A 10167-nucleotide genomic window follows, 5' to 3' on the forward strand; every position below is an offset into this window, starting at 1 on the left:
CTCCAGATCTGTGAAGAATTTTGATGGGATTTTGATGGGGATTGCATTGAATCTATAGATTGCTTTTGGTAGAATTAGGCAGCATTTTTTTCTTACTAGACATTTGTGTACACATAGACACACAGACACACACAGACACACACTGCTGTCTATCCTACTTTTTATAGGGGTAAAATGTTTTCTTTACAGGTTTCTTTTTTTAATGTTAATTGATGTTTTGCCTGTATGTCTGTCTGTCTGTGGGTGTTACAGTTGTGAGCTGCTATGTGGGTGCTGGGAATTGGACCCGGGTCCTCTGGAAGAGCTCTTAACGGCTCAGCCATCTCTCCAGCCCCGCCCTTCTGGTTTCCTATCCCTGCTCTTTAGCATGTGCCATTTAGGTTAAAGATGGGCTAGAATGCAGGTTGAGAGCACTGAGCCTATAGGTGGAGATCTGATTAGATAGTTTGGGGAGCCAGTTAGATTCTGCTGAGGAGGACCTTCTGGTCTGTGTGGAGGGGGATAGGCTGGGTCCTGGGAGCCTCAGCTATGAGAGCTAATTGCCTATGTTTGCTGTGCCCTCTTCCCTCTGTTTCAGTGTGCCTCCGGCTTGAGGTGGCCTGCTCCTTTTGGCCCAGAGTCTGTTATATGCCTCCAGGAATTAGTCGTCTCTACTGGTTTGGGCAAGGCAGCCTCCAGCCATGAGGGTCGGGGTCTGATTGCCCGAACGGGCCCATCCTCTGTCTTTGGATTCCTTTTTACTTAATTGTTATGGTGACATCTGATGCCATAGAGTGCCAAGGCTTGGATGTTTTCTGCGGTGAGGGAGTCCTGATGCCCAGCTCTGTCCATGGCCAGTCGGGGGGTCTGTGTGGTCAGTTCCTCTTCTCTGTCCACTCCCCAGCTCTGAGTTTTCCTTTCTGTGGGTTCAGCTTTGGTGTAAAGCTCTGTGTGCAGCGGAGTCAGGATGTATTCCTGTAGTCCCAGTGTTCACCTGGTAGGGCGGGCACACGCCAGTGTTCTTCAGGAATTAAAGGGCTGGCAGAAGGCCCTGAACCACACCCTGTTCCGTGGAACAGTGCTGTCAGGGACTTGTTGATGAAGTCTGGTCTAGAGGTGATGTGAGGTGTCCTGGTTTTTTCCTGTCGCTTTGGGAAATGCTCTTGGGTTCTCTGTGGCATTTATAGTGGACAAATGAGTGGCAAAGTCTGAAAAGCTAAGAGCAGTAGCGAGCTGCATGCGTGGGAACGCGAGGGAAGAGCATGAAGATGCTGGACACGCCGTGCCCCTCCACCAGCCTAGCTTGTTTGTCCTTGGCTGCAGACGTGGCTCCTTGTTTGTTCATCACTTCTGCCTCTTCCAGAGGACTCGAGTTCTGTTCCTAGCACTCCCTGTGACTCCCAAACTCCTGTAACTCCAGCTCTGGGGAATCTTACATGCACCCCTGACCTCCATGGTACTCGCATGCACAGCAGGTACACGTGTTTGTTTTGATTTTTTTTCTTTTTTGGTTTTTTTGAGACAGGGCTTCTCTATGTAGCCCTAGCTGTCTTGGAACTCTCCTTGTAGACCAGCCTGACCTCGAAGTCATAGTGATCTGCCTGCCTCTGCCTCACAAGTGCTAGGATTAAAGGCATGCGCCAGTACTGCCCAGTTTTAGGGCATATACTCTTTTTAAAATTTTATTTATTTATTATGTACACAGTAATATGCCTGCCTGTATCCCTACAGGCCAGAAGAGGGCACCAAATCTCACTACAGATGGTTGTGAGCCACCTTGTGGTTGCTGGGAATTGAACTCAGGACCTTTGGAAAAGCAGGCAGTGCTCTTAACTACTGAGCCATCTCTCCAGCCCATACTTTTTTCTTTTTAAAAAAGATTTATTTATTAGTTATGTATATAGTATTCTGTCTGCATGTCTGCTGCAGGCCAGAAGAGGGCACCATATCTCATTATAGATGGCTGTGAGCCACCAATTGAACTCAGGATCTTTGGAAGAGCAGTCAAGTGCTCTTAACTTCTGAGCCAGATCTCCAGTCCCGGGTATATACTCTTACACAGACATACACACCTTGCTAAAAATTGCTCATTCCTGTAATCTTGCCCATTTCCATGAATTAGAGACACGGGTTCAGTAGACATTGAATTAAGGTTGGGGCCTCCTGTCTTAAGCTTCCTTGGCGTCCTGCCTTTAGCGAGACCGTGCAGCCTGTGGCTGACAAAGCAGCAAGATCATGTATTGTCTCAGCCTAGGGCGAAAGGGGAGCGGATGGAGGCACGAGCAGTTCCTCTAAGAATCTGTCACTCTAAGCATGAACTGGAAGTTAGAAAAGTTCCTATCATCCTGTTCTGGGAAACTCTAAATCAAATTAAAGATGTTCCCAAGGTCAGTTCCCAGCACCATGCAGGGCTCATAATCACATCTAACTCAGCTCCAGGGGAACCCAATGCCTCTGACTTTGAAGCTCATCTATACTCATTTGCACTTATACACACAATTAAAAATAATAAAAGTAAGTAAAAAATAAATGAGAGGGGATCTGGAAGTGACCAAAGAGCAGAGTATCAGAATTGGCCCAGGATGGTGGTGATGACTGTGGAGATGGTCTGGTGTCAGGGCATTGCTCGCTCTCCCGGAGTCCTGCGTTCTGTTCCTGGTCCACACACACACAGGTGTGGGGCTTTTTTTTATTTTATTCTTTATTTTCTAGGTGCTGGGCATCAAACCCTGGGTTCTGTGTATACTTTGCAAGCTTGGTACTGTTCTTGACAGGAATAGGCAGGTGGAACTCTGAATTCAAGGCCAGCCTATTCTACCTACTTCCAAGATAGCCTGGACTTCAGAGAGAAGCCGTGTCTTACAAATAAAAATAAGGGAGTTGAAGAGATGGCTCAGTGGTTAAGAGCACTGCTGCTCTTCGGAGGACCTGGTTCAGTTCCCGGCACCCACCCGGCAACCCACAGCTCCCTGTAACTCCAGTTCCGGGGAATCTGACATCTTCACACAGATAAGCCTGCAGGCAAACGAGTGCACATGAAACAACAATAAGTAATTAAAAAAATAAAAATAAAGTAAGTGAGAAACAGATTAGACAGTGAAATGAAGAAATGGTGGGTTGGGAGTGAGATCTTAAAGAATTACCAAGTGACATGAACTTGGACAATATGAAAGGGGGGTAGGTAGGTGATCGTTAATTTCCACCGTCAGCAAGATTGGGCTAACAGGCAACCAAGACCATTTGGATGTGTCTGAGGGTATCTCCAGGGAGGTTGGACTCGGTGGCCCACCCTGGATCAGGACTAAATTAAAAAGAGAAAAGGAGAAAGCTGTGGACTGGCTTCCAGGCTCAGCACCTCACCTGCTGTGATGGACCAGGAGCCCAAATAATCAATCCCTTTCTCCCTTAGGTTGTTTGTTAGGGTCGCAGTGATGAGAAAATAGCTAAGGTGGGTATTTTAGCCCGTTGCTGCTGTTGTAGCAGTACCACACGTGGACAGTCTGTAAGTAGGTGAGGAGCGTGGCTCTAACATTTATGGGAGCCTTAGCCATTTTTCATGCAGTAGAAGGAGTCACATGGCGGGAGAGTGGGGAGGCTGTTTATAATTTACCCCACAATCATCAACCCACTCTGCTAATTAATCCACCTATGAAGTAAGGGCCCTCATGACCCATCCCCCTTGCCTTTTCTTCTTTTCTCTCTCTCTCTCTCTCTCTCTCTCTCTCTCTCTCTCTCTCTCTCTTTCTTTCTTTCTTCCTTCCTTCCTTCCTTCCTTCCTTCCTTCCTTCCTTCCTTTCTTTCTTTCTTTCTTTCTTTCTTATTTTTCAGACAGTTTCTCTGTGTAGCTTTGAGCCTTAGACCAGGCTGGCCTCGAACTCTGAGAGATCCACCTGCCTCTGCCTCCCAAGTACTGGGATGAAGGCATGCGCCACCACCGCCACCCTGCCCCATTCATCTCAACCTTTTTGCATCGAGGGTTAAGTTTCCAATACAAGTCTAGAGGTGGTGGCACACAACTCATCCAGGGAGGTTAGGATAGGATCACAGGTCTGAGGCCAGCCAGAGATAAGATGTATCCTGGAAAAAAAGAAAAGCCCAAGCAAAACGTTTGTAGCATTTGAATCCCCAAACAGTAAGAAATCTCGTTGTGGTGTGTGACCTGTTCCCTGTAGGCTCATGTGTTGGAATACTGTTTCCTACTCCCTAGTGCTGCTGTTTTCACCGGTTCTGGAGCCCTTGGGAGTCACAGCTTAGCCAGAAGTGGGTCACTGAAGGTGGCCTTAAGGTTTTGTAGCTCAACCCTACTTCTAAACCTTGTCACTACTTCTTGGACCATCCCAGTGAGCAAGCATCCTCACCCCTCTGCCCATGCTGGCTGCAAGCATCCTTACGCCTCCGTCCTTGCTGTAAGCGTCCTTACACCCCCGCCCTTGCTGCAAGCGTCCTCACACTCCTGCCTCTGATGCAAGCATCCCTGCAGACTTCCTCCCCTCAAGCGATAAGCCAGAATAAATCCTGAAGTAGCTAATATACCTAGTCTCAAGATCCCATTATAGCAGCAAAAAAACAATCTTGGCTGTATAAACCACAAATAATGTTCTGGAGATAGATACAGGCAGCAAAAATATTAAATACTGAATATAAAACATTAAAATTTTATTCCCATGAGGATCAAATATTAATGAAAACGGAAAGGTATTGGAGTTAAACCACTTCCGGGGAGAGATGGCAGGAAGGCTGATTGCCTCAGGCTTACAGCCCAAGCGCTACACTTCAGACTAGGTACTTTACTAGAAGTGAACTTTCCCTTCCAGGTCAAAGTGGCAACGTAGGACATTTTAAGCGCAGTACAGTGGTAGAGCTTGTTAGCTTGCGTGAAGTGCTGTTTGATCTCCAGAACTGGAAGGGAAAAAAAGAAAAAGAATTTAAAAAACATTAAATCATGAATGTTAGAACACATGTCTGGTTTTAAGAAAACATTAGATTGAATTGTAGAAAATAGAAGTGGGCAGGAAAAGAACCTGGGAAAACACAGGAAACATCCTAGGCATGTTAGCACCAGACAGGCATCCTTCTTTGTGACATGACAAGCTGGGGTGGGGTGGGGTTACTATGCAGTTATCAGCAGGGTATTCCCAAGAACATAGACTTTCCAAAAGTTAGAAAATGAAATTTATGCCCTGGCAATGCTGAAGTATACAAGGTATACAGCGGTTCTATTGAACCTGTCCATGTTGGGTCTCATGGTCTAAGTTAATGAGGAAGTCTGACCAGGTCTCTTTCTCAAGAGGGCACCAGCTCACATTTCAGGTGGTTGCTGGGAGTTGAACTCAGGACCTTTGGAAGAGCAGGCAGTGCTCTTAACTGCTGAGCCATCTCTCCAGCCTTTCCACACAGAGGGAAATGGGAATGGTTCCCTGGAAAGGTTTGTAGTCGGGCAGGTGCCATCTGTGTCATGGGAGCGTGGATGAGGCTCTGACCAGGGAAGCTGCTTACAAACCGGCGCAGCTATTCTGGAGAAGGATGTCGCAGCATGTCTGAGAGGAAATGCCCACAGAGGTTGGGCAGCTTTGTGGTGCTTACGTCACTGCTGCCCATAGCCTGAGGGTCCAGCCGGAGGACAGCGGAGTTAGGGTGAGATCACACTGGCGATCACACTGGTGGGCCTACTGAAGCACGGGACTTTCAGGGAGTAGCTGCAGAGCCACTGTGCGTCAGTTCTGCCTCTGTGAAGTGGCCCTTTGGGGTTCTTGTGATCTGTAGAGTGCTCAGGGTGTGGCATGAGCTAGCTAAGTGCCAAGTGGGTGTTTGCTTGGCACACACCTACAGGTGGAACTCACAGAGATCTGCCTAATTTTTTTAAAAAAAGATTTTTATTTTTTGGGTATTTTTATTTTGCATGCATGTGTACCATGTATGTGCAGTGCCCATGGAGGCCTGAAGAGGGCATTGGAGTCCCCTGGAACTGGAGTTGCAGGTGGATGTTGTCCTCTGTAAGAATAAGGGCTCTTAACCACTGAGCTGTGTCCTCAGCTCCTGGGTGGCGGATTCTAAGGTAAACTGTAGGTACTTGTTGGGCTTTCCTCCCCAGTGTCTGCCCCACAGTGTTCATGCACATGCGCTGTGCGTGTGTTTCTCATGCTCCAGCTTCGCCCACCCTTTTCCTCCAGGTTCCCCATCCCTAGCTGCCTTGGCTGTGGTCCTGGGTACTGGTGGGATGGGTGAGCAGGCAAGGCCAGTTGAAGACTCCTGACCTGACTGCAGGGGGTGTGGGCGGGAGGCCTTCATCTATTAAAAGGCTAGGTGGCCTTGCGGTTGGAATTCTGCCATTGGCTATAAATAGCCTGTGTGAGTGTGTGTGTGTGTGTGTGTGTGAGAGAGAGAGAGAGAGACAGAGACAGAGAGAGAGAGAGAGCGAGCACACGCGCACGCCTGGCAGGAGAGAGGACGTGGGAGGCCCCTGGGTCTCCAGCTGGCAGCAGCCTGGGTGTGGTGTGGGAGGGGTGTGGAATGTCACGTGGGTTGCAAGGCTTGCAGGCTGGCTTGGTGTGAGGTCTGGACTGGAAGGATCGCCACAACCCTAGGAGGCAGGGGCTGTCAGTCACCGCTCCACAGAGTGGCTAGGAGAGCAGGCAAAGCTGCAGAGCGGGATTTGGAGTCTGAGGGGTCTGGTCAGTTGCTCAGGTGACATCTTGAGTCTTTGGGTGGACTTCCCAGGAAGTGCCAGAGGGACTCCTGCCTGACAGTGGCCTGGAGAGAGGAGCTGGAGCAGCCTCAGGCCCCTCTGTGTGTATTGTTCCCCTGTGACTCCCGACCCTGAAGAAGGGGCTGATTGTTGTCACAGTGGAGGTGGATGCCCTCCGGAGTTGGAGGTTGAGCCTAGGCTTCATGGAACCACACATCCACCATGCCCGTGGTCTGTCCTCAGCGTCTGCAGGGGCAGTGCTTCACACTGAGGCCACCCAGCCTTGTTAGCCCTTCTTTTCAAAGTCCTTAACCAGCGTACCCACAGAACTCTGCCCATGTGCACCTACCCATGTGTTCGGGGTCAGCTTTCCAGTCTTGTGGGGGAAGCTGGGCATCTAGGAAGCAATGGCTGAGGACACATACAAATGAACAATCTTCTACTTCTCAGCTCGGCATGGTGGTGCACGTCTTTAATCCCAGAGGAAGCAGAGGCAGGCCGATCTCTGAGTTTGAGTCCAGCCTGGTCTACAGAGTGAGTTCCAGGGCAGTCAGTGCTACACAGAGAAACCGAGTCTCAGAAGACCACACACACACACACACACACACACACACACACACACACACACACACAAATAATTAATAATAATAGTTTTCTGCTCCTTGTCCAAGTGTTCGTGGCGCCAACACTTCACTTCCTCCTGGGCATTGTTTGGACTGTTTTACTCACACGCTTTTTGGACATGTCAGGAGCTCCGTGCTAACGTGGCTGCTGGTCCAGGTTGGAGAGAAGTAGCTCTCTCTGGACTGGGTACTTCATTGAGCTCCATTGCCAGTTACTGCCACAAGTAGCTTGGGGCATGTGGGCAGTAAACATGCCACCCAGGCTCTGGGCACTTGTTCAGGCTTTCTTTTAAAGCCTGCACTCCCTCAGAATCTTGCCCACAGATGTAAGCCCTGTGCTTGAACAGAGTCCTGACTGGGGACGCTAGCGTGTGTCTCTGTGAGTGAGGTCCTGGTTGGAAGAAGCCAGTGCCTACCTCTATTTGAGCCCTGTTCTGGATCCTGAGACCTTTTATCTGGGCTAGGCTGGGTACTGCCATTCTGATTGACACTTTGAGATTGGCTGTTTGCCCAAGTCTGGGACACCCTGGAAGGAGCCTCCTACCATGGCTGGGAGATGTGATGGTGGTTGCGACCTGACCTGCCATAGTGAAGACTCCTCTGTGAATAACCAGTCAGGATCCCCCTCTCTGCACTGGGCCCTGGAATTCAATCAGGAGCTTAGCACGCTGCTGCCCTCAGGTCTGCTGGCAGTTAGAGGAAGCTGGGGTGTGGACAGGCCAAGTTAATACACTTTCCTTTAGAGTTTCCTCACAGGGTTCTGGAAGTGAGGTAGTAAATACCACCCCCTCGTCATGAGGGGCCGACAGGGCCGGCCTCCTTTGGCTCTTGTGTACTCTTTTCCATCCTGCTCCCAAAGTCTAATGGGGTCGTTGTGGGCAGAGCAGTTGGCGCTGTGGCTGGTTGGTAGGGTTGATGACGGACGGCTTGGCTGAATAGGCTGTGTGGAGGAGTGTTCAGCTATCTGATGGAGCTCCTGTTGGGGAAAGAATGTGTAAGAGTGGGTGGGTGTGGCAAACCCAGCTGCAAAGTTGATCTGTGATTGCAGCCTAGCCCTCCTGTCTGAGAAAAATGTCCCCTAGTGACCCCGGGAGCTTTCCTCTTTTCCGATAAGCTTAGGTGTTCTGCAGTACCAGGCAAGAACGAGTTCCGTGGTTATGGGCTGGTGTGGGCAGGGGATGGAGGAAGAAAACCCTAGCCTGGTCCTCCAGGTGCTGGGTGTGGGTGGTGAGGGTCCAGTGTCAGGGCAGAGGGGTGGGTTGCTGTCTTCTCCAGGTGTCACTGGCCTGTGCTCAGCTTCTCTCCTCTTGGGGGCACAGGTTCTGGGCGTGGGGAGGCTGAGACTCGGGAGTGCATCTACTACAACGCCAACTGGGAGCTAGAGCGCACCAACCAGAGCGGCCTGGAGCGCTGCGAGGGTGAGCAGGACAAACGGCTGCACTGCTACGCCTCCTGGCGCAACAGCTCGGGCACTATCGAACTCGTGAAGAAGGGCTGCTGGCTGGATGACTTCAATTGCTACGACAGGTATGCAGGGGGCGCGTTCCTGCTGCTGAAGTCACCCCCTGATTTCAGGGTACCTGAGTAGGCAAACGGCTTGTGTTGCCGTGCCCAGGATCCCAAGCACCTGTGCTGGTGGTGTTTGCTCTCCTGAACTCAGGCAGCATTTCAGTGTCTGTCTAACCTGGCTGTCCCTCTTAGACTTGGGTCGCTCTACAAGGGAAGAGGGTGAACCCTGCTTGCTGGTGTTCCCGGGAGCTCCTCTGTCTGTGGGGAGGGGCCCGGGAGAGTCCTGCCTTCCCTGTCCCAGAGTTTGTAATGTGGGCTCTGGGCCTTCAGGCAGGAGTGTGTGGCCACTGAGGAAAACCCCCAGGTGTACTTCTGCTGCTGTGAAGGCAACTTCTGCAACGAGCGCTTCACCCACTTGCCGGAGCCTGGAGGCCCAGAAGGTGAGGAGCCCGTGGGAAGAGGGGTCTAAGTGGGGCAACCTGAAGCCAGTGGGGAGTGGCTACAGGACCTACTGGAGTGTTGGAATGGGCAGACTGTGTGACACAGGCTCCGTGTGTCCCCCAGTCACGTACGAGCCACCCCCGACAGCCCCCACCCTGCTCACGGTACTGGCTTACTCGCTGCTGCCCATTGGGGGCCTCTCCCTCATTGTCCTGCTGGCCTTCTGGATGTATCGGCATCGCAAGCCTCCCTACGGCCACGTGGATGTCCATGAGGTGAGCCGGTGTCAGCGTGGGGGCAGGGCAGGGAGGAGGGACTGCTGGACAGACTCCTTTTAGTCCTTGCTTTCCCAGGACCCCGGACCTCCACCCCCATCCCCTCTGGTGGGCCTGAAGCCACTGCAGCTGCTGGAGATCAAGGCTCGGGGTCGCTTTGGCTGCGTTTGGAAGGCTCAGCTCATGAATGACTTCGTGGCTGTAAAGATCTTCCCGCTCCAGGTGAGTGCCAGGCCATCTTCTCTCTCTGTGGTCCAAGTTGGAGTCAGGGTCAGGCTCTGCCAAACTTTGACCCATGCTGGTTTTGGGTTTCGCTTTTACTTCCATGTTATGTATGTGGTTTACATGTTTATGTTTGCACAGGTCTGTGTGTGGAGGCTGGAGTTTGACACTGAGTCTTTCCTTTATTGCACCCCACCTTTTTTTTTCGAGACAGTGTTTCAGTATGTAGTCCTGGTGGCCTGGAACCCACAGAGATCTACCTGCCTCCACTCCCACTTTTAGTGCTGGAATTAAAAGTGTGTACCACCATGCCTGGCTCTCTGCCCTTTACAAAATTTTTATTTATTTGTTTATTTGTTTATTTGGTTTTTCGAGACAGGGTTTCTCTGTGGCTTTGGAGCCTGTCCTGGAACTAGCTCTGTAGACCAGGCTG

General features: G+C 50.8%; 1 protein-coding gene across 2 annotated transcripts in view; it reads left to right on the plus strand.

Annotated features, from left to right (window-relative positions):
- Window positions 1-10167, plus strand: part of Acvr2b (activin A receptor type 2B) — a 31641-nt gene that overhangs the window by 15797 nt on the left and 5677 nt on the right. The window contains exons 2-5 of one of the 2 annotated variants that reach the window (XM_026779150.1): window positions 8607-8814; window positions 9127-9236; window positions 9361-9512; window positions 9576-9734. In XM_026779150.1, coding sequence (XP_026634951.1) covers window positions 8607-8814; window positions 9127-9236; window positions 9361-9512; window positions 9576-9734 — 629 coding nt within the window. The remainder of the gene's footprint in view (window positions 1-8606; window positions 8815-9126; window positions 9237-9360; window positions 9513-9575; window positions 9735-10167) is intronic. The other variant, XM_005348086.2, reaches the window with a different exon arrangement.

This window comes from Microtus ochrogaster, chromosome 5 (genome assembly GCF_000317375.1).
Source record: "Microtus ochrogaster isolate Prairie Vole_2 chromosome 5, MicOch1.0, whole genome shotgun sequence".
In the NCBI taxonomy this organism is placed as follows: Eukaryota; Metazoa; Chordata; class Mammalia; order Rodentia; family Cricetidae; genus Microtus; species Microtus ochrogaster.